This window comes from Hemitrygon akajei, chromosome 7, assembly GCF_048418815.1.
Source record: "Hemitrygon akajei chromosome 7, sHemAka1.3, whole genome shotgun sequence".
Taxonomy (NCBI): Eukaryota; Metazoa; Chordata; class Chondrichthyes; order Myliobatiformes; family Dasyatidae; genus Hemitrygon; species Hemitrygon akajei.
The window spans coordinates 74,551,350-74,576,292 of NC_133130.1; the positions used below are offsets into that span (position 1 = coordinate 74,551,350).

The 24,943-nt window shown below is 40.1% G+C and overlaps 1 protein-coding gene across 2 annotated transcripts in view; it reads left to right on the top strand.

Moving 5' to 3' along the window:
* meis1a (Meis homeobox 1 a) overlaps positions 1-24,943 on the top strand; it is a 202,556-nt gene that overhangs the window by 71,913 nt on the left and 105,700 nt on the right. For both annotated transcript variants that reach the window (XM_073051241.1, XM_073051242.1), the window contains exon 8: positions 278-423. In XM_073051241.1, the coding sequence (XP_072907342.1) occupies positions 278-423 (146 nt within the window). The remainder of the gene's footprint in view (positions 1-277; positions 424-24,943) is intronic.

Consider the following 24,943-nt stretch of genomic DNA (forward strand, 5'->3'; position numbering starts at 1 on the left):
GCTCTGATGAGTCATCTGCTGTTGTACATGACTTTGTAAACAAGATTGCACTTGTGCCCCACTCTGGAAAATGAAAGCCAATTTATTTCAATGTATCTTGTGCTAAAAGTCCATGCCTTGGAGAGCTAAGGCTTAATTTATCTATACCCAACACACCTGGCAAACACAGACCCATTTAAAAAACAAAGTTCCCTCATGTTGTGCAACATAAAAACAATACAGAAACCTAAATGACCAAAAAGATTGCCTTAAAACTGCATGTTTGATGTACTGACAGGTGATGGCTTGGACAACAGTGTAGCTTCACCAAGCACAGGAGATGATGATGACCCAGACAAGGATAAAAAACGTCAGAAAAAACGAGGCATCTTTCCAAAAGTAGCCACAAACATCATGCGAGCATGGTTGTTCCAACACCTCACAGTAAGTGAAACATGAACTCGATACCACCTTGAGATGCAAGTGCGTGGGGGTTGGTGGGGGGATGTGGACTGGTGTTTCCAGGGATTTTTCTCATGCTTTTGTGTAAAGGCTCAGTTGGTTGGCCCATGTAAAAACAAAAGGGGATTGCACGCCAATTCCTAACCCAACTGCTCCCTGCCTGTCCAGCCACCTCCCTTAGTTTAACTGATTTCCCTCTACATTGACTCATTACAAGAAAGGGAGAATTGTATGATTGCACAAGGCCACGGGGGACAACATGGTGGATGGGAAGCCATCCTTTAGCAAGCAAATAAATTGCACATTGGCTTTCTGCAATTAGGGCTCAAGGTTGTTTTAAATTTTAACATTGCAAGATGTCAATGGTTCAAGCAAATTGTCATTTGGGAAGAAGCAACAGGCAAAGTAATTTAACTCCTGATTTAACATCTTGAAAGCAGCTGCGTAATGTTGAACTGGAAGTTTATGGTAAGCTAAAACATTACATAAAGGAGAAACAGTTCTAAATTGGTTACTGTAAAATATTGAAATCTGGTCTAGCGCCATCTGAGGAGAGAGGGACAGGGTTAATATTTTGAGTTGGTAATCTTTTGAATACTAGTGGTAAACACTGACTATTTACATGACATTGTTTTGCCTTCTGCCATTTCGTAGAAAACCAGGTTCCAAGGAAGCCAGAAATTTTCTGGTTTAGTGCCCATACAACTGTTGTTTAACTGTGAGCCTGGTCAACAGAATATTTGTTAGCGGTTACACTGTTCACATTTGTACTTAGAGGTGAAGAATGCAGTGGAGGGAAAAATAAAACCTTAATATCAATATTGGACCAGCCTTGCTCTTGATGTGTGTTGAGGAACTGAACTCAGAAAACAGATACCGATTGATCAAACTGATCATATTTGTTGAACACGTGGTGCAGAATGAGGCCAATCAGCCCATTGAAATGATGGTATGTCTTTGATGTGAAGAAATACTGCAAGGAGGCATTAAAACTTATCAGCTTGAAACATTTTGTAACTGTGCAGAAAATGACAGATGAAAATTTTAACACCTGTTAATTAGAAGCCACAAAAAGGATAAGTTGATATTAAGACTTGAATCATGCCAATTTAGCCTGAATTGGGCATGGATGTTTTGTCAGTCTTGGTGCACAACATGCAGAAGGTAATTGAATGCAAACCTACCAGAATGTCACACTACGTAGCCGACTCAATGGAATCTATGTTTGAAAAGCTTATCTTCAAGGAATGATTATTGGAGAGTAGCAAAGAATGAGCTGATAGCGTAGTTAGATGTCTTGGATAAGTGGAAAGTCTGGTGAGATCATAAGCGGCATGAAAGATAATTTAGGCGTATTACTTTGAAATTAATTGTGGGGAAAAGAGCGACATACAAGATGCTGGAGGAATTCTGTGGGTCAGGCAATGTCTGTGGAAGAAATGGACAGTTAACATTTTGCGTTGAGGCCCTTCACCTGGAAAAGGAAAAGGGTAACTGGAGGTAAGATTAAATGAGCGAATGTTAAGTTTGGGTCGGAAAGCTGGATGTTCCTCTACACACAAGCTGTGATCGCCATGTGGAGAGAGCATTGAATTGACTGAAAACCTCAGAATTATTTAACAGCCAACTGGATTCTTCTTCCTCTTCACACGTCCATCTGTCGTGTAGTTCCTTCCACTGGTGATACAAAGGTAATATTTTGCTTGATGAATGACACCTAGGGCTGATCTGGGAATGGCTCCAAATGGATGCCGCAATGTCGGAAGTAGTATCCCTCTGTGAATGAATGTCCTTCTTTATCTGAATTTGCCTCATGTTCATCTTGATTCTCGGCTTAGCATCAGCGATAGCAGTACTTTGAATATGGCCTTGACAGTAGACAGGTGAAATCCACATTGCATAGCCATTCACAATGGCTGCCTTATGTAAGTGACTTCTTGATGCAGGGCCTCAACCCAAAATATTAAACGTCCCTTTACCTCAACCCAGTAAGTTCCTCCAGCAGCTTGATTGTTGCTTCTGATTCTGGCATTTGCAGTATCTCTGCTTATCTAATTTCCATTTGAGTGCATTGTTGCATTAGAACAAAATGGAAGTAGTAGTTGGCATAATGCTCCCCATACTAGCTCCTTCATTCAATAAAATAATGCTGATCTGGTTCCTCATCCATTATAACATCCAATACTGATGTCTCCTGATCCTCACCATATCCAAAAATCTATTGATCTCAGCCTCAATGACTGAGCATCTCCTGCCCCTGAAGTTGGGGATTTGAAAGATTTACCACTTTCTGCATTTAAACATGCTGGCTTATCCTAGCCATGCTGGCTGTTTGAAAATGGTATTAAAATTTGAGAAAGTTCATGTTTTGAGGAATTATGTTAAAAAAGCAAACTGAATTGTAAGTTGTTTCTATGGCAGCTTGTTGTTACCAGCTGTGGAAAAGGCAATTAGCTCCATGCTTTGAATCCCTGCCTAATGTAACTTCATAGTTAACGTATTAGGTCAGATTTTTATAAGAGAGAAATATGCTTAAGGGAACCTCATTGCTTTCTCTTCTCAGTCTTACTGACATTTACCTCTTGCCCAAAGAACGTGGTCTCCCCACCTGCATTTGGATCAAAATGGCAGTTCCACACCACTTAACGTCTGCGAATTTTGAAAATAAACTTCCAAAATCTACCAATTTTACCAAACTCAAAGTTTACAAATCTAAGAACTGCTAATTTTTGAGCAAAAACACAATTATTTTAATAGTAACCAATAGCTACATTAAACACAAATGAATGAAAGATGAGTTTGAGTCAAATTAATAAGGACAATAGAATACGAAAGCTTAAAAATCAGAAATTTGATTGCAGAATATTATCACTGACACCTTGTGAGCATCTGACAACAATTTTAACACACTTTCCAGTTTGTCACAGTTTTCTGTTATTAAACATAGAGGAAAACAGCATTCATACTTTACTTCTAAACCTTGGATTCCAGTAAAAATGGTTTCAGTCTCTTGTAGTTTAAAACGTGTATGAAAAATAAAATAAAGCAAAATGCAAATTATTAATCTAAGTTCTAAGCCTTATTCTCAGTAATATCACTGTACGTCAACCTCATATCTATATCTGTTCATCTTTGTACTTTGGAAGCACGTGGCATGGGTTTCGATATCTAGCACTGGTAGTTAATCGTTTAGTGGTGGTAATTGATAGTGCGCTTGTGGTAGTGCTGTTGTGCTTTTATCAAGTTGAACTCAAGAGGCAGGCTTTCTGAAGAGACATGCAAATACCTTGCTAGTATTAAGATTAAATATTTGTTTACCGCCACATTGAGATTGAACCTTCATGTAGTTCCAAGGGCAATTCTGCCAATTGATTTTTGAATGTGCATAAATGCACTCAATACCATGCTGACACTATGACACACTTTGCTCAGTCACTACCCTATGTCACAGCCTTCCAAATCCTTATTACCAATGGCAGTAAAGCCTCAAAGAACATAAAAGACTCCAGTGAATAGTTGATGGCTAAATTATGTTTCCCATGTGGAACAAAATATAAAAGGTGACCAGTTTGGTGTAGCAAAAGGCAGAGGGTAACATGAGTCCCTGATGGCATACTTTAGTTGAATCAGTATTTCAAGTATTCTAAACAAAACAGAATTTCCAGAACATATGCAGGTAATTCCGCCTGCTTGGTCCACGCTGGTGATTATCTTTCACGTCAGCATTCTCCCATTCTTCAAAGATCAAATATCAAGCAAATAAAAATGCTGGAAACTGTAACTAGTCATAACAATGTAAAATCAAAGTGTAATTAGATAACTCGTAATTAGTTAGAAATTAGAAGTGGTGTAAAGTAAGCAGCAGAAACTAAACAAAAACATGTTCGAAAATTGTCATCGGCCATAAATGGAGACTATTGCTTTGGTTTCCCATGTAGTCTCTCTTTGTTACTTCAGTGGAACAACAGGACGGGGAGGGCTGTACGTTAATTTAAAGTACTGACATCAACTATTGTTAATATCAGTACTTTAAAAAAGCCACTGAATTTGGATCTTCCGTGTTTTAGCAAGTTTAATCGTGTGTTGATTAAGAACCCATGGAAACTGTTCCAGTTAAAACTAAGTAAAAAGAGCTGTATGTGTCATTGTATCATTTGTAATGATTATCCATCCAGAGAACAGGGCTTTTAAAATAGCACCATCTATTACCTAGTGATGACTCACTAACCTGTTGCCAAAATATAACAGCCAAAGTTACAAATCTTAGTATTTGAAGGAACAAGTTCAATTAACCACATTCAAGTCAAATCACTTTTTATTGTGATTTCGACCATAACTGCTGGTACAGTACATAGTGAAAACGAGACAACGTTTTTCAGGACCATGGTGTTACATGACACAGTAAAAAAAAGACTGAACTACCGTAAAAAACAACACAGAAAAAACTACATTAGATTACGGACCTACCCAGGAATGCATAAAGTGCACAAAACAGTGCAGGCATTACAATAAATAATAAGCAAGACAATACGGCAATAAGGTGTCAGTCCAGGCTCTGGGTATTGAGGAGTCTGATAGCTTGGGGGAAGAAACTGTTACACATTGCCTAATGGAGCAATCTAGTCAATGTTTAATAATTCTAATTTTATTGTTCTTATTTTTAAATGGATGGATTTATTGAGGTTAGGGTTTCCAAAATGGGAAAGGTCACGTACATGATGGTACTGATTTGAATACAAAGGCTAAGGAAGTCTATGTGCGATTATATCATGCCTTGGTGAGACTGCATCTGGAGTTACCGTGTGCAGGTTTGGTCTCCTGACCTACAAAACGATGCACTTGCCCTGAAGGGAGTCCAGAGGACTGACTTCTTGGGAGTTTACAAGGATGAAAGATGATTTCATTAAAACATTCAAAATTCTCCTTTGGCTTTAGGAAAAATGTTTTCCCCAAGCTAAGAAGTCCAGCACTGGGGTCACAGTTAGAGAAAAAGGAGTAAGTCAGTTTGTACTGGGAGAGAGACATTTCTTTCTTTGTGTGGTGAACCTTTGGAATTCTGTACCCAGAGGGCTGTGGAGGCTCAGTCATTCCATTCATTCAAAATACAAATCAAGAGTTTCAAGGGAAAATGGTGCTGAGGTAGAAGACCAGACATGGTCTCAACATGGTTTTATAGGCCTACCTTGGTTAGTGCTGCTCATTTTTCATATATCTTATGAACAAACCAGCAGTATCAATGGCGGGATGAAATATGAAACTACCTTCTGTCTGCCCCCTCAGGTGGAAATAAAAGATCAACTTGTGGAATGTTGTGGGCGACTGAGAATCCCACACGTTCAAGCCCGTACTGCAGTGGGCTGGGTATTCTGGTTCCCTCTTTGTCAGCAGTTCAGAGGGTCACCAACTTTCCCAGTCTTGGTATTTCTGGCCTGCTTCTTGCCCATTCCCAAGACCTCAGACTTCCCTTGCAACTGGCTTCTGCAAATGACTACAACCAATAACGTGTAAATATTAAAACAACAACACACACAAAATGCTGGTGGAACACAGCAGGCCAGGCAGCATCTATAGGGAGAAGCGCTGTCCTGACGAAGGGTCTCGGCCCGAAACGTCGACAGTGCTTCTCCCTATAGATGCTGCCTGGCCTGCTGTGTCTACCAGCATTTTGTGTGTGTTGTTTGAATTTCCAGCATCTGCAGATTTCCTCGTGTTTGACGTGTAAATATTAATTATTTTTAATGTCTCATCACAGTTCCGCAATTTTTTTCCTGAATTTTTGGAGTTTTCCTTAATTTTTGGAGTTTTCCTTGGATTTTAGTCATGAAAGCTGATGAAACGTGGCAACTGATTTCCAGTGGCTTGGGCAAAATGGTCCCTGAATAAGGATCACATAAACAGAATATTAGGTGATGATCACACAGCCATTTGTGGGAACTTGCTTAGTGCAAATCAAACTGACTTGTTTCTGATATCACAATGGTGACAACATTTTATAAGTACAGTGATCTCTGGTTAATTGAGGCACAATGGGACCAGTATATATTGGCCCAATTAAGCTGCTGCAGAAATTAGCAGGAGTTTCATGGAAATAATTAAAAACATTAAAAAGGCAAACTACCATTTAACTGAGTAACAAATTATGTATTTAAGCGAAATATAGAACAAATCGGAACACTACCAATACTACTACAGTACTATAAAACTGTGTATTAGTTTCTAATTGTATTCGACAGAGGAATTCACAGTCTAAGCTGCTGTGTTCAGATTGACTGTAAATGAACAAAATCAGTGCAGACCATGCTTTTGCTGATTGCATTCACCATATCTTCATTTTCATTGTAACATTTAAGATGATTGCCAATACCTTCAAATTCTTTGGCGTTCATAACTTGTTGAAGTAGTGAAATCGTTCCATTTTCACTTCCAACCATTTCTGACCTCTCTATGTGTGAATGCTTGAAGCCACAGTCTGCTTATTTCTCACCAACTATCAGTAACAAAAATCACTGCTTTTTGAGCACAAGCACTTGCAAACCTTTTGCTCTAAGCACAGTGTAGTGTTTAATAGGCAACACAAGCGCTCACAACTGATGCTGGTTAGAAACTTCAGCAACAATCTCCTGTCCCAAATAAACAAAGGGTATCCCTTTGTTTTCTCAATTAGTTTTTTTTCTTCAAGAGTTGTCCCAAATAAGCAGCTTCCCCGATTGATAGCCCAAGTAACTGGAATTCACTGTATCGTATTGACTGGAGGTTGCCTTAAGGTTATGAAAAGCATAAAAATTCAAGTCTTTCCCTTCCATTGTATTAGACAGCAAGGCAAATGTGAAATTGTGTGTGACACATCATCTTATTTAGCAGATGTGTTTAAAAACTGGAAAGGCTCAGTAATTCAACACTGGGAAAAATGACTTCCAATAGATTGTGAATTAAGAAGTGCTAAATTCCAGGAGGAGTCATTAGATCCTTCTATGGAAATGAAATAAAGACAATAGCTGTTACAAAGTATTTTGGTCAGGTTTACTGGAAGGAAGGAGTATTGAACTTTCATTGTTTTATGTCATTGTTTCAGTTTGCACCATACCTGTTATACAGCCTTCCTTTCATATCCTCAAAGCCACTGAAAGCAAATAAGCTGGAAATTAAAACCTTGGCACAAGTTCTGGCTGTTGGACTTCTCCTTTGAGGTACTTTCCAGCAACTAAAGACCTGTGTGCCTTTTGCAGGTGTAAATTTGTGACAGTAACCACCTTTTTGTCTTAATAACAACTCCTAATGTGTGAAACCTCCTGCACTAATATTTATTGCGTGAACTGAAAGAAAATGTTAGAGCTACGAGTCACCCTGCTTTGTGTCACCAATGCTTGTAACAGTGGGATTGCCGTGAGGTGTATTTTGATCAGAAATTGTGTTTTGAGCGGTCTTCCCTCCTCCCTTTCCCAGAACTGTTTGCTGCTTTCATGTTGGATTTATTGAGAAAAATAGAGCTGCCCAAATTCCCAGTCTGAGCATGTTTTAGCACGGCTCCCCAATGGAAAAGCAATTTGTGAAATTATGTGATGGAGTAATTAGACAAAGCCAGGGCTTTTTGATTGCTGCCATGCGTGCACATTGTAGGCATCTTAACTGCTGCAGCAATGCATGAACAGGCTGCTGAAAGTGTCCTGGTTGATTTGTAAATAAGACTACAGGATAACCATAGATGAAAGCATTCAAAGGTCTACCTCATGAATTAGTCACAGTAAAGCCTTTGAGATCTGTAAAATGCACATGTAGAAATCTGAACTGAAAAAGCTGCATGCCTCTTATAATATAATTAGGACCTAATTTACCACCCTTTTGCACACATGTAATAATGTCTAGATATTTATTTTCTCCTTAAACACATTACATGTACCTCTGTGAAGCAGTTATTGAACAGAAACAGGTGTGGAGACATCTCTAATTCATTTCTTCACTGTAAACACAGAGCAGTTTAAAAGAAATATTTACCAAAAAGACAGTGCACAAAAAATTGCGAATGCCAGTAAATGACATGTTAATGGACATTTGCCCTTTACCGACTGATGGATTTTGTGATGGTTAAGTAAATTAAAGCAAATGTAAGAAAAATCAATAGCCATGCAGAGGCCTGGTTGAGGCTCATGGAGTGCAGACAGAATGACAGATGTTCTGCATATGACCTAGCTGAGAATTAATGCGTGTAGTACTCGGCACACGTTGAACTGCTTTTTCCTTTGCAGATTTTTTTTTTGCTTAAACACTGCTAACCCTTTGCAATTGCCAAAAGATCCTCCTTAAAGAAATGAAGCACTGAATTCTGATTGCTTACTTATGCATCCAAGACAAAACAAATACACTTGCATTATAACCTAGAAAAGATATATTAAATCAATTCAATGATTTATTTTAAGAGTAGTTTACAATTTCTGCCTTCTATCTATGTTGAGAAGGAAGGAAGAATAATCTGGGTAGCTCATCAGCACTGTATGACATTAAAAACAACATCTTACCTTTATAAAGTGAATGTTGTAGGCAAAATGATTCACAGTTCTGCTCAGAGGCAGTGCCAAACAAAAACTGGCACTGAGTAAAGAAAGCTTGGACAAATGGATTTAAGGAGGGTCCTTATGGAAGAAAGAGGGGAAGAGGCAAACACACAGAGAAATTAAGGGAAAAAAACTCCAGAGTGAAGGACACCAGGAACTTGAAGGCACATCTGGCAATGACCAAGTAACAACATTCAGAAATGATAAATTGGGCAATATTGGAAGAGCTCAAAGAATTATGTGCGCTGAAATTTTAAAAAAAAATCTGCTATTGCTGGAAAACTGAAAAGAAGAAAATGTTGGAAATACTCTGCAGGTCAGGCAGCATCTGTGTAAAGACAAACTTTTATTGTTTCAGAACTGAGACCCTTCATCAGAGCTGCTGGATGGTCGGTAATTGTTTAAAAAGGGTCTCATGCCTGAAGTGTTAGATCTCTTTCTCTTCTCCACAAGTGGGATGACCTGCTAACTTCTGTGGATTGTTGGCCTGGATGGTTATAGAGGTAGGGAGCAGTGAAAGTCATCTGAAAACAAGAGTGAGAATTCTGAAACTGAGGGATGTGAGCACAAAACTGAATCTGTCAGTGTGAGCTGGGGTGAAATTAGGTTCGATTGAATGAGGAAACCCAGCAAGGAAGTCGCTGGAATACTAGCATCTGGAAGGACTGAAGGTGTGCACGAGGGTTTCAGCTCAGAATAGGTAAGGTGGGAAGGGATCAGGTGATGTTACAGAGATGGAAATAATGATGATTGTAGTGATGACATGAATGTGAGTGCAGTAGAGATCTGCTATGATTTAAAATTAGAAGCTAACCCAACCATGGCCAGTCCCAATACAACACAAGCCTGAGGACCTAACCTGGTTTCAGCTGAATCTGGGGTATTTTCCAAAATCTGAAAGATCTGCTATGCTGCGCACACATTGCCATTAATGAGGTCTATTGCCTATACCTATTACTAGGCAAATTATCTATTCCTCAGTAGAATACTGACTTAAACCAAAATATTTATCAGAACGTGTATTCAACTTGTTCCAAACTAAAAATAGTTAGGTCTTATCAAGCAGGTATTAGATAACGATACGCTAGAGTCCAGTACATTTCAGTAGACGAGGGAAAAAGACTTTGTGTGATCAGACAAGTGCTTAGATTGAGAAGGGTGAAGGAGAGCAGGTCAGTCACAACAACATGGGGTGCCAAGAGATGTCCAATAACTTCATACACCACTATGCTCTTCATCAGCCATTTTCCTCTTCCATAATTAAACAGGGTTGAGGTGTTACACAACTCCTTCTGTTCCCTATGGTCAGAATCAGAATCAGGTTTATTATCACCAGCATGTAACTTTGCAGCAGCAGTTCAATGCAATACATAATATAGAAGAGAAAAAAAATTAAAAAATAATAAATAAGTAAATCAATTACAGTACATGTATATTGAATAGATTAAAAATCGTGCAAAAAACAGAAATACTGTATGTTAAAAAAAAGAGGCAGAGGGGAAGAAGCTGTTCCTGAATCGCTGAGTGTGTGCCTTCAGGCTTCTGTACCTCCGACTTGATGGTAACAGTGAGAAAAGGGCGTGCCCTGTGTGCTGGAGGTCCTTAATAATGGACGCTGCCTTTCTGAGACACTGCTCCCTAAAGACACTGCTCCCTGGGTACTTTGTAGGCTAGTACCCAAGATGGAGCAGGCTAACTTTACAATCCTCTGCAGCTTCTTTCGGTCCTGTGCAGTAGCACCCCCCCCCACCCCCCCCATACCAGATAGGGATGCAGCCTGTCAGAATGCTCTCCATGGTACATCTATAGAAGTTATTGAGTGTATTTGTTGACATACCAAATCTCTTCAAGGTCCTAATGAAGTATAGCCGCTGTCTTGCCTTCTTTATAACTACATCGATATGCTGGGACCAGGTTAGGTCCTCAGAGATCTTGACACCCAGGAACTTGAAACTGCTCACTCTCTCTACTTCTGATCCCTCTATGAGGATTGGTATGTGTTCCTTCATCTTACCCTTCCTGAAGTCCACAATCAGCTCTTTTGTCTTACTGACGTTGAGTGCCAGGTTGTTGCTGCGACACCACTCCACTAGTTGACATATCTCACTCCCGTACACCCTCTCGTCACCACCTGAGATTCTACCAACAATGCTTGTATCAGCAGCAAATTTATAGATGGTACTTGTGCTATGCCTGGCGACACAGTCATGTGTATATAGAGAGTAGAGCAGTGAGCTAAGCACACACCCCTGAGATGCACCAGTGGTGAAAGCCTGCTATTGACAACTGTGACTAGGATTTTATTAACCTCAGAACTGAGCGCTCATATTAGGGGATATTTTGACAAACATCTGATTTAACAGTGAACCTTGAGAAAATGCGGATGCGATAATCTGGAGTAATAAAAAACAATCTGCTGGAGGAACCCACGGGTTTGGCAGCATCTGTGGAGGCAAAGGATGGTTGTTGTTTTGATTGAAACCCTGATTCAGGACTGAGGTACATGTTCACAGCCTGAAACGTTGACCAACCTTTTGCCTCCACAAATGCTGTCCAACCCACGAAGCTCCTTCAGTTGTTTTTTTTTTAGTTTAACATTTGTGACAGTATGAGAGACAAACAATTGGTGTCATTGTGGGTATTCTCCAACACTAGGGAGGCTGTTATGTAGCCGTTGAAGGAATACATTTGTTAATTGCACTGGCATTGATTTGTTTTATGACTCAAGGTGTGAAGCAAAGAATGAATGCTTCATTCAAAATACTCATGTTGCCTGGTAAACTGGCACCATGGAAATTGACTAGAAAATCCCAAAATGGTTGATAACAATTTAAGAGGTTATTAGGAAACTTATTATTTCTTTAATCTGATATTTCAAATTAAGGCACAAAAATTACAAATGTAGTATTTTAGATAACAGACCAGATGGATTATCTATTTGAATAGGTTACATTGAGTTTCTGTATCGCTAACTTCTCTTGGATATTTTGGGGAATTCAGGAAGTACAACTTTATATTTGGAGTTTCCTTTTTAGGAGTCTTTAGGTATCGTTAACAGTTCTCAATTTTAGCACAGTCTTAACTGCCAAGTGTATGTTTCAGCTCATTCCAAAAATATTCGGCTCCTGCTGTCCCTTTGACTTAGTATGTAGTCAGTGACATGTCAGAGGAGAAGATCTTCATAAAGCAGGAAAAAATCCTAAAGCTCAACTGAATTATTCTTTTGTAATAAATCTCACCTCCCTCTCCCAGCTTCTCATAAATACTTTATTCCTTTGTTCTATGCAAATTAATGCAATTGCCAATATGATTTGTTTATAACATTTCTTTAAATGGATTCCAGCTACCAGAACATTTTTTTCCCCGAAAGCATTTTGCTCACCTCCATTTCTCTTCAGTTGAATTGGGAAATTTCTTTATCGTAGCTGTCTAACTTTTAAGTACTCTCATATTTCAGTTTTTCACCTCTTGATTGCTGCTTATGGTGAGATTTTGCATTTGATCAGGAGGGACTCTTACTCTGTTTACTTCATATAGGCAGATCTAATTATCTTTTAGGAGATAAAAATTGGTACAGTATTTAAGTTGTGAAGAATGGTAAAGGCAATTCAACTTGATTTTCTTGAGAAATGTAAAAGCTTTAAGATCATTGAATAAAGGCTTTAATGAAGTGACAAGGAGTAAATCTTGCTCCATTTCCTTCATCATTGGGAGATAGGAGAGCTTCAGGTTCTGAGGTCTGATCCTCACTGATAGCCTATCCTGGTCTAAACACATGAATGCCACGGCCAAGAAAGCCTCTATGTCCTCAGGAGGCTAAAGAAATTCAGCATGTCGACTCTTTACCAATTTTTATTGATGCATTCTGTCTGGATGCATGACAGTTCGGTATGACAACGGCTCTGTATGTGACCACGAGAAACTGCAGAGAGTTGTGGACACAGCTTGGGGCATCACATTAACTAGCCTCCTCTCTAGGTACTCTGTCCATACACTGCCTCAGTGTAACAGCCCACATATTCAAAGACCCCACCCATCCCAGACATTCCTTCTTCTCCCCTCTCCTATCAGGCAGAAAATACCAAACCCTGAAATAATGTATCACCAGGCTTGAGGACAACTTCTATCCCACTGTTATCAGACTCTTGAACAGACCTTTTGTATGTTAAGATAGACTGTTGGTCACACAATCTACCTCATTGTGATCTTGCATTTTATCATTTACCTGCACTGCATTTTCTTGATAACTTTTACACTTTATTTTGCATTGTTATTGCTTTACCTTATTCTAGCTCAATGCACCGTGTAATAATTTGATCTGTATGAACAGTATGCAAGACAAGCTTTTCACTGTATCTTGGGATGTGTAACAACGATAAGCCAATTCCAATACCAATGCCAATACCAACTTCATTGTGAACAGCTGTCTGAATAATACTTGTCACTCGCCTGCATTAAAGCTTTTATTAGAACTGCACATATTATCCTAGCTGACATCTAGCTATAAACAGCAACAATATCATCTATTTTGTGCTCAAACCCTTATGTTAATTTAACTCAGTTCCTTATTTGCCCTTTCATCTATGACCAGGCAGTGAGTTGAGAGTTCCATAGATTGAATCGTGATGGACCAGTTGTGAAGCACCGACGTAATTCTCGCACGGATTTTCTCAGCACAGAATCATGTCATTTGGCTGAATAAGTCCACATTAATGTTTCTTCTGATCTCCCTCCTTGCTCGATGTTGTCTTATCAACATTAACTGTGCAAATCTGTTAGTCCAGACTTTGTAATTCATCTCTCCCAACGAAATTATTTGTTGTAAAGAGAATTGATTTGAGCCCTGCAGTTAACTACACCAACGTAATTTACAAAAGAGTTGTGAAGTGTGTTCAGAGTGCTAGTAGGTATTGGTTTTGAAGGTATTAGATCAAATACCACTGAAGAATCAAGACCAATCATTCTCCCAGTTAGCTCTTCCTATTGTGCAAAAAGGCCAAGGGATATTATTACTTTACTATTGAGGGAAGTACAAAGCAAATGACAATTTACATTGCATCCAGTGACGTGTGCTGAAGAAAACTGTATGTACTCTATATCAGTTTAAATTTTCTGTGCGTTAAAATTAATGAATGGAATATCATGAGAGGACAGGCGTGAATCCCCATTCCCTAAAATGTGGAACTTGCGCCAGGAGTTCCAATGTTAAAGACCTTGTTCTGAATATTTTAATAGCTTAATAGGCAGCAATAAATAATTGGGATATGAGAAATGACAACACCCTTTACATAATGCAAGAGCGACATCCAACATTCCTAAATCACCATTATGACAGTAAAATATTTGGAGGTGTTGCAGAGGAATGTCATTAAAACGTTTGTCTTGGAGTTACATATGGAGAAATTAATGCAGAAGAGCAAATACTCAAAGGGGAGGTTCAAATGAGGAAAGAGAGCTGGAGGCAAAGAGCTTTAAGAAGGGAGTTCCAAAATTTCGAACCCCAGCAAGTGAAGGGATAGTCACCAGTGATTTGATGATTAAAATTAAGTTGCTCATGAAACTGGAGTTGGAGCAGCACAGATCTCTAGGAGGACATTACAGTTATTGGAGGGTACAGATAAAGGGGTTATGAAGTCGTAAGGCGTTTTGGAAAATGGAGTGATAGTCACAGACATCAGTACATACACTTTTTATCCATTTAATGGCTTTTATTGTAAATGAAAATAATTACACATCATAGAGCCTAGTGAAATATTTATTTGAGGCCTAACAATTATTTTGCCATTGCTTTGGTATTCCCGAACCACATGCCTACTGAAGCAAATAGCCTGCTGGAGTAATGCATTTCCATAGGTGCTGCTTGGATTTGTTTTATTTGAGCAATTTGATTATGGACCTTAAAACTGATGTCCTCCTGGTTTCTGTATCAGGCATGATGTTTGCACTACGCAACCCTCTGTAGCACTGTTCAGCCTGGTAACTTGCAGCAACAGTGAGGGCAGCCCCAATACCATAACACTCGGCCTGAACTGCTCCATCCGTCGCTCATAAACTCTTCCAATGTCCTCTTTGCTTTACATGTTCATTTATGCCATTTAGAAGCCTGTTTGTTGCCTGTCATTTACTTGATGGATTACCAATAATTAAAGTTTGCATCCAAAATTGAGGACAAGAGCAGTTTCTAGGTAAGTTGACCTACTGGCAGGTTCAATTTCCTGAGCATGGGATGTCCACTCAGAATCTGAGGCCCTATGTTACATCAAGTTTTTTTCCATTCACTGCAGACACTGCACTAGAACCTGGAGGCTGTTAATTCTTTGTGGTTCCACAGGGCACTGGTTGAAGTCAGGTACTCAATGCAAGGGGTTGCACTTTATAGAGAAGCCTAAGCAAAGAGGATCAGGGCCTCTAATTGGATATCACTGAGAGCCAATCAGTGTCACTATCACTGTGGACTCGCCCTACTATTTCCCATACTCCCAGTCTTTAGTTGCCAATTTTCTTGATTCTCTGGGGATTACCCTACTGGATGGATCTTAAGCAAAATGAGAGACTCAGATGTAATTGTGATTTATTTTACTTTGGATATTTTGTTCATCATCAAAAATATGCTTAAATGGAATAAAAGGATGGCAGAAAGGGTAGGAAATGGGTTTTCCAAGCGAGGTAAGTATTGTCCTTTGGCATAGTAAATCCATGATGAAGCACATGGTGGTTGAACAGTGTGTTTGTGAATGGTAGGATTTGGGGTAAGTTGAAGGGGTTGTTAAAAGGGGATTTCAATAAATAAGTGCTTGATGGTTGAAGCAGACTCCATGGCCTGAAGGGCCTACTTCTGTAATTTGATTCTTTCGCTATCACACCCTGAGAAACCCCTCATTTTTGCATCTATCATCCTTACTTGATGACCCCTTGTTTAAGAAAATAGGCTTCAAAGGCAGAATTTATGGTAGTTGGGTTCCGCTCTGCTGCAAGCCCCATTAAGGACAGGAAAACTCAGACCTATGAGAAAAGAGGTGCCAAAGAGAATTGGAATTGTCTGCAGGGAATAAAAAAATACAGGTGAGAATTTCAGCAGCAGATAAGCTGAAGCAGGGCCATGGACAATGGGGTGTACACACAGTAAAGGTGTACTGAAGGTCTGCAATACCCAATTTGTGAGCAGTTGAAGTAGTGGATTTGGAGCTTAAGTGAATGGCTTTTAAAAAGGTGCATTCACTCATAGGTTGTAGGGTACACTGGCAGTTGACCCTAATTAGCCTTGAACTGAGGAGGCAGTTGAAGATTTATTACATTTGACCCAGAATGTCTTATTTTTGAAGTGCCTTTCTTCTGGTGGGAAACAGTGAATGAAAGGAGGTGAATATTAAAATTGCTTTGTTATTCTATGTCTGCTATTATTCATCATCTTCTGAAACAATGGCAGAAGAGATGGCAGATGCTGGAGTCTGAAACTAGACACACTGGAGCACTCAGTGGATCTCACAGCATCTGTGGAGGCGAATGGACAGTAAATAACTCGAGTCGAGATGAAGGGTACAACGCAGAACATTGACTGTGCAGTTCCTCCACGGATGCTGCCTCACCCACTGAGTTCCTCCAGCAGTTTGCATGTGCTTCAATTCTGAAACAGATAGTCTATTTCATTAATTTTCACTTTTCTATATGGATCATTCATAATTGATAAAAGATACTTTTCTCAAAAATATTTTGGAGAACTCTGCTCTGTTGGGAACTCAGAGAAAAACTGTAGTTTTTTAAAATCCTGTGTTTCGTTTCTCCTTCTTTCTTTAAGTTGTCTCTCAAAACTTATTAATTTGACCAAGTTTTTGATCATTGGAACTAATAATTATGTTGTGGCTAACCATTAAAATTTTATTTGAATAAGATCCTGTGAAAGTTTTGCTAATGTTAAGCGTGCTATATGTCTTCAAGTTGTTGCTTTTGAAATATTTCTATGTTGTAGGTAAAGTTCATGAGGGTGTCTTTAAACTTAGAATTTTATTGTATTGGACTTAACTTGCTCCATTTCTGAAGTGTACTAGATGACTTCAGCCATTGAATCTCATGATGAAAGTTCTTTAACTCCATTAATCCAGACTGGATTCACATGACTTCAGTGGCAATTTGCCACTGCAGGAATTGTCTCCACTAATCAATCTTATGAATCACGCCTTGTATTTGTTTAGTTTCTCTCCTATTTTTCCCCTTTGTCCGACCCACATCAGCCTTTGGTTTGAGATTGTGGACGTTCTGGTATTTTTCAACATGGCCTTTAACTTCGTTAAGCCGCAGCTATGGTAAATAATCTACTCTAATTATGAATGCTCATTTGTGACATGGTGCTTGAGTTACTCCAACATTTTGTTTGTGTTTCAAGGATATGAGATGTTTGCAAATTGACTGTCAGTGTAACTGGAGAATCAGATATTAAATAGGTCAGAAAAGAAATAACATAAAAACACTATTTGCATATTGTTGTAAATTCATATAAGAAGGTAGTAATAAGTTTGAAAGGATTCATAAGTACTCCTTGTGAGTAGAAATGGATTAATGCCAAGTTACTTTGAGCAGTGACCAGTGACTGCATTGATCTCTTGCAGAAGTAAATCTTATGTTTAGTCATTTTTGTCAATAACACTGGTTTATAACCAGTGCTATTGTATAGGAGGAGGTCGTTTCTATTGAGGTCCTGATGAAGGATCTCGGCCCAAAACGTCGACTGTTTACTTTTTCCATAGATGCTGTGTGGCTTGCTGAGCTCTTGAGTTGTGTGTATTGCTGTGGATTTCCAGCGTCTGTAGATTTCTTGTGATTGTGATTTCTGTTGAGGTGTTAGCAGTTGAAGATTACTAATTTAAAAAAAACTGAACGCTAAAGCAGGTCTTTGCTTTATAACAAGGAACGGTGTGATGACAGAACCCTTTCCGTTATTCACACCCATTTCCATCGCCACAGTGATAGAGCATCAAGAAGGAAGTGACCATTAAGAGATGGACAACATGCTTAGATTTCTTTCCTCAAAATGGATATCTCCTTTTTGTGGTGTGAGTTCTATTGACACCTGTCCTTTTTGAGTATAAATTGTACACAAGAGTTATCAAATCCAAAGATTGCACCCAGCCCTTAAAGTAACATTTGAAATATAAAAACAACACACTGTCATGTTTAACAAATGAAAAGTATGGAACATTACAAGTTGAGCAGGAGAAACTTGCAGAATAACTGTTTCATACTTTTGTTGCATTCATTAACATAGATTAAATAAAATGCCCCTCCCCCTCAACTGCTGGTGCCACTGACTGCCTGCTCCCAAATCCCTCTCTCCCACCCTCCGCTCCTCTCCATCTACCATGCCCTCTTTTGTTTCTCTGCTCCTCACACCTTCCTCCTCCAGGCAGTCATTGGGCATTGTTAATTGGATCTTTACTCTTGCATTATAAGGCAGTGTGGATGAGCTGGGAGTCTGAAAGTGCAAAGGGCCCTTGGTCAGCAGAGGAACGGTCCTCCGGAAGTGGCCTTGCGGGCAGTGGGGAGGCCCATCTGAATTCTGGTCATGTCATTGGATGACAATTGATAGTGGTCCCGTTCCTCATTCCCTTTGACACCTGCTGATGCTCACTTGCAGGACAGGTGGAACCTGTCACTCATGTGCTTCCCTGTGCCACATCCTTGCTCATATGCATATACACCTGTTGCTTTTGCTTATCTACCTGAAGCAGGCTGTGCAGTGGTAAGACATTCCATTAGATTCTCCTCTTAAGGCTATGATTACAGGGGAAAACAACATAAGAAATAAGTTTCCTTAAACAGATCTATAAAACAAGGCACTACATACAAGGAATAATTCAGTTATCTGTGGAAAATGGCGTAGCAATTGAGACATAAGAATGTTTACATGATTCAAACGCCTGAGTTATAGCTGACCTGAGAGACAAGTTCTTCACACAGAGGGTGGTGTGAATATGGAATGAGTTGCCAGAGGCGGCCGTTGAGGCTGGTACAATAACAACATTTAAAAGACCTTTCAGATCTCTGCCTGGATTGGAGGGCTTTAAAGGAATATGGGCCAAATGCAGGCAAATGGGACTGGCTTGGTGAGCACAATGATCTGCAGGGAGAATTTGAACTGAAGTGACTGTTTCCATGCAATATGTCCCTATGACGTGTCAACCCCAGCACACTTGTTTCCACAGAGTTGATTTGTGGCTCAGACTGTGAGTGGGGGAAATTTGAATTCTTGAAGCACCTTTTTGAATAGCTTGTACATTGGACATTCAGTCAAAATGACTTGAATGATTGGCAGGTTGAGGCATTCCCCAGCATAAATGCTCTTGGCTTTGTGGCCACCTTTGCTTATTGATGTCACTGGTGTGTACAAAGTGTTAATTTAAAATCACACTTTTGTATTAAAATTCCAATATGATCGTTTTGCAAGCAGAAGATTCTTTGTTGCCATGGTAGCTTGCCAACAGATGCTACTTTTCTTGAAACAGATGGATAAGTTGTTGGCTTGACTTTGTTTCCTCTTGAACTGGATCATTTGTCAAACTGTCCAGGCCATTCAGAGTCAAAGGTCACTCAGACTCCTGAAGTCATTAGTCATTGGTTGTTTATTGCTCAAGCCCCAGGACGTCAGTGCACTGGTCACCCATAGCAACCTGGGCAAAGCATGCTGTCACTGGCTTGGTAGGGAGCCTGTATCTTTTACTTCCCGTTCATATTCATAACAAGAGCCTCCCCCTGGACTTTTTGTTGATCTACTTTGCCTAAATATCACTGGACAGAAAACAATTGATTTTAAATTCCCATACAATCTGATTTGAATTTTAGTGGAGCATATTGTGAAATAGAAATGAATGGGTATTGCTTGTGAAATGTTTACTTGGCGTTACATGCATTGAATTCTAATGTTAAAATGTACAAACTATGGATGCGTTACAGAATCATTGCAAAGCAATGAAATATTCTACACTTTTGACAACTAGTCTTAAGCACAATGACCACTTACTTTGGAAGAACTATATTCATATTTGTAAATTCTTTTGCCAAAATGTTGCTCAATAAGGGCATTCAGTATTTCAAGTGAACATAGTCACAAAATCCCTTTAGTTCACCAGCATTTTGAATTGTGCAGAGATAATACAACCCCTTTCAAAAAACGAAAGAATGGTGGAGTTAATGAGTTTATACTTAAAGAAGTCACTTGTAAAAAGCACAGCTGAGTCAATTCATGCAGTTTAACTCCCCACTGAGCTCCAGTGCATCCCAATCCCACACCTTGCAGTGAAAACATCATCAATTACAAATTTGACAGGCCCCTGGGACATTGTATAAGGAGCTCCTTGGGGATATTCATAGTGGACCAAGAACTGCTGGCATTCAGCAACATTCATCACTTGCATCCTCAGAAACTCATGGAAGTAATTGTGGGGACAAGTTATCAAAGCTTGATTTAGAAATCAACCACAGATGATTTCATCAAAGAAAGCTGGGCCTAGAATCATTCTGGTCAAATAACGGCTAAAGGGCTGATAACTACCTCCTGCACATTTTAGGTGCCAACACAAGTCAGCTGTTGGTATACTGTATATTTGTTGTTACTCACAATAATATTCAGACACTTTTGGTCAAAGAGCAGATTCAACAAAAAGAAGTAGCTAGAAAATAACTAGTAGACATTAAAAATATTTAATGCATTGCAGCTGTTTTAGGATCTTATGCTGAGATAACGAGAATCTAACATTTCAAAATAATGTTTCTTCTTAAGCCCCATCACCCCGACTGGGGCATAAGCCTCCGTCAGCAGTTCACCAGAGTCCTCTATCCTGGGCCAGTCTTTCAAGTTGTCCCCAGATGTGGCCCATCTTCAAGGATCCTTCCTCTCCCAGGGGTGAGGTCTTTGGAGCTTCTGTTGGCATTTTTGTAGCACTGGGTTTTTACGGGATGGGGTTGCTAGCCCTATACCTAACCAACCCTCCTCCTTTCACAGCCAGGCTTGGGTCATCCATGCTGTTTTCAAAATGATGCTCTAACATTAAAAATGTGAAGATTATTTTGTTGTAGTTTACCTGTTTGGTCGTTATAATTAAGATTGTGACAGTGGACAGTCAGAAATGCATGATTTAAAATTTCCAGACTGTGGACCTGCTTTATCTCGATCGATTGCTGTGAGCACATCACATATGTTACAGAGATTGTGAGAAAAAGGCTTATCTATAAGCTAGCAGTGGTTATCATATTGTTGTCCCTTTTTCTTCAGCAGTTTCATATGGAGAGTTAGCAGTCACTGATAACCTTTGTACATATGTTCAGTCAGATGTTACTGGACTGATGGCAATAGGAGCAATCAGCAGTGGGGCTTTAAGAGAGTCACAAAAATAGTTAAGAATTCAAACAAAATCCACTGCTCTGAGAGGAGGATTTGCAGCTGTAGCAAATCAAATTCATTATTAACGGAGGAAGAAGTTACTCAAGAAAGGTGATGACAGGAGAATGTGGTACCGTTGCGTGTTTTAGGCTGATGACAATCTGCCTGTAGACAAAACACCATCTACAATGCAGGAAAATGGCAGTTTCTTACTACTTGACATCAGCAGGCGATATCTGTCCAGTCATTTGGATTATTGCTGTGCAAAGCATCCGGTCTTGCAATGATAAAAAAAAAACACGAGTTATTTCTAGGACGGATAATTGAACATTAATACTCACTGACATCGTCCATTTAATGATATGTCAAGCTGACAGGCCCGATGTGTCTGCTTCTTCTGATTGGCTGCGGAGGAAAGCAGTGTTTGTCAGCTTGTGGCCGGGGCCTCGGTGCTACGGATGGGGCAGCCATTAATCACAAACTGCCATCTTTGGCTTGACACGTCTTCTAAAAATGTACCATTCGCATGCTCCTGTGGCCTGGTGCTTCATAAATACCAGGCATCACTGCAAAGAATTCTGCAGGAAAAGACCAGAGCTGGAAATTGGAGAGGAAATTGCTGTTGGTTTCTTGAGAGATGAGGTACAAAAGAAAGATAAGTAGAATCTACTACATATTTATTAAAACTAGACCAAAATTACTGTATAAACAAACAGAATCATTGGCATATGTTATGATGTTTGTTGTTCTGCAGCAGAAGTACCTTCCAATACATTATTAAAAAATGATAAATTACAATAAGAAGTGTGTGTTTGTGTGAATCTTGTGAGGGTTCTCCCTCTTGAAAGATGTATTGACATTAGCCTTCCAGACAGGGTTACCAGATGCTGCTGGAATTTGCACATATATGTAAAATAGTGAGGTAGTGTTCATGGGTTCGTTGTCCATTCAGAAATCTGATGGCATAGGGGAAGAAGCTGTTCCTGAAATGATGAGTGTGCATCTTCAGATCCCTGTAACTGCTCCTTGAAGGCTGCAGTGAGAACAGGGCATGGCCTAGATGATGGGGTCCTTAATGATGGATGACACCTTTTTGAGGCATTGCTCCTTGAAGATGTCCTGGATGCTGGGGAGGCTAGTGCCCATGGTGGAGCTGGCTGATTTTGCAATTTTCAACTAATGAAATATGGCTGCTTTTGTGCATTCTTTGCAATTGCAGCAATACGTTGGGCCCAGGAAAGATCCTTAGAGATGTTGACATCGAGGAACTTGAAACTGCTCACCCTTTCCACATCTGATCCCTTGATGAGGACTGGTGTGTGTTCCTTTGACTTCTCCTTTCTGAAATCCACGATAATTTCCTTAGTCTTATTGACATTGAGTGCAAGGTTGTTGTTGCAACACCACTCAACCAGCTGATCCATCTCACTCCTGTACGCCTCATTGTCACCATCTGAAATTCTGTCAACAATATTTGTCCCATTGCCTATTTATAGATGGTATTTGAGCTGTTCCTAGCCACATGATTGTGGATGTAGAGGGAGTAGAGCAGAGGGCTAAGCACACATTCTTGAGGTGTGCCAGTGTTGATTATCAGTGAGGAGGAGATGTTATTTCTGATCTGCACTGACTGTGGTCTTCCGGTGAAGAAGTCAAGGATCCAGTTGCAGAGGGAGGAACAGAGGCCCAGGTTTTGAAGCTTGTTGATTAGCGCTGAGGGTATGATTGTTTAAATGCTGAGCTGTAATCAATAAACAGCAGTCTGAAGAATGTGTTGTTATTGTCCAGGTGAACCAAGGCCAAATGGAGAGCTGGTGAGATTGCTTCTGCTGTATACCTATTGTGGTGATGGGCAAATGGCAGCAGGTCCAGGTCGTTGCTGAGATAGGAGTTTAGTGGTTGAAGCAGCTCAATCTGCTCTCTTTGGGCATGGTATGATCATTGCCCTTTTGAAGCAAGTGAAAACTTATGACTGTAGCAATGAGAGATTGAAGATGTCTTTGAACACTCCTGCCTGTTGGTTGGCACAGGTTTTCAGAGCCCTAACATGCAAACCATCAGGATCTGATGCCTTGTGAGGGTTCGCCCTCTTGAAAGATGTATAGACATTGGTCTTCCAGACAGAGCTCAAGGGTTACCAGATGCTAACAAGCCTGATAGAGTTCTTTGAGGAGGTGACCAGCCATATAGATGAGGGTAGTGCAGTGGATGTGATCTACATGGATTCTAGTAAGGCATTTGACAAGGTTCCACACAGCAGGCTTATTCAGAAAGTCAGAAGGCATGGGATTCAGGGAAGTTTGGCCAGGTGGATTCAGAATTGGCTTGCCTGCAGAAGGCAGATGGTCATGGTGGAGGGAGTGCATTCAGATTGGAGGGTTGTGACTAGTGGTGTCCCACAAGGATCTGTTCTGAGACCTCTACTTTTCGTGATTTTTATTAACGACCTGGATGTGGGGGTAGAAGGGTGGGTTGGCAAGATTGCAGATGACACAAAAGTGGTGGTATTGTAGATAGTGTAGAGGATTGTCAAAGATTGCAGAGAGACATTGATAGGATGCAGAAGTGGGCTGAGAAGTGGCAGATGGAGTTCAACCCGGAGAAGTGTGAGGTGGTACACTTTGGAAGGGCAAACTCCAAGGCAGAGTACAAAGTAAATGGCAGGATATTTGGTAGTGTGGAGGAGCAGAGGGATCTGGGGGTTCATGTCCACAGATCCCTGAAAGTTGCCTCACAGGTAGATAGCGTAGTTAAGAAAGCTTATGGGGTGTTAGCCAGTTCTGGTTGCCTCAGTATAGGAAGGATGTGGAAGCATTGGAAAGGGTACAGTGGAGATTTACGAGGATGCTGCCTGGTTTAGAGAGTATGGATTATGATCAGAGATTAAGGGAGCTAGGGCTTTACTCTTTGGAAAGATGGAGGATGAGAGGAGACATGATAGAGGTGTACAATATATTAAGAGGAATAGACAGAGTGGACAGCCAGCACCTCTTCCCCAGGGCACCACTGTTCAGTACAAGAGGACATGGCTTTAAGGTAAGGGGAGGGAAGTTCAAGGGGGATATTAGAGGAAGGTTTTTCTCTTAGAGAGTGGCTGGTGCATGGAATGCACTGCCTGAGTCAGTGGTGGAGGCAGATGCACTAGTGAAGTTTAAGAGACTACTAGACAGGTATATGGAGGAATTTAAGGTGGGGGATTATATGGGAGGCAGGGTTTGAGGGTCAGCACAACATTGTGGACTGAAGGGCTTGTAATGTTCTGTAATGTTCTGTGTTTATATGCTGCAGGGATTTGCACAGGTGTAGCTTTATTCTCGTTTTCAAAGCATGCATAAAAGTTGATGAGCTCTTTTGGGAGTGAAGTATCACAGCAGTTCATGATGTGAGGTTTCACCTTGTAGGAAGTAATGGCCTGCAAACCCTGCCAGAGCTGGTGTGCATCTAATTCTGTCTCTAACCTCAATTGGAAATTTTTTTTTCTGCTCTTAAAATAGCCTGCTGTAGGTCGTACATGAACTTGGTGTATAGTTCTGGATCACCAGTCTTGAATGCTGCAGATTTAGTCCTCAGCAGACTATAAGTC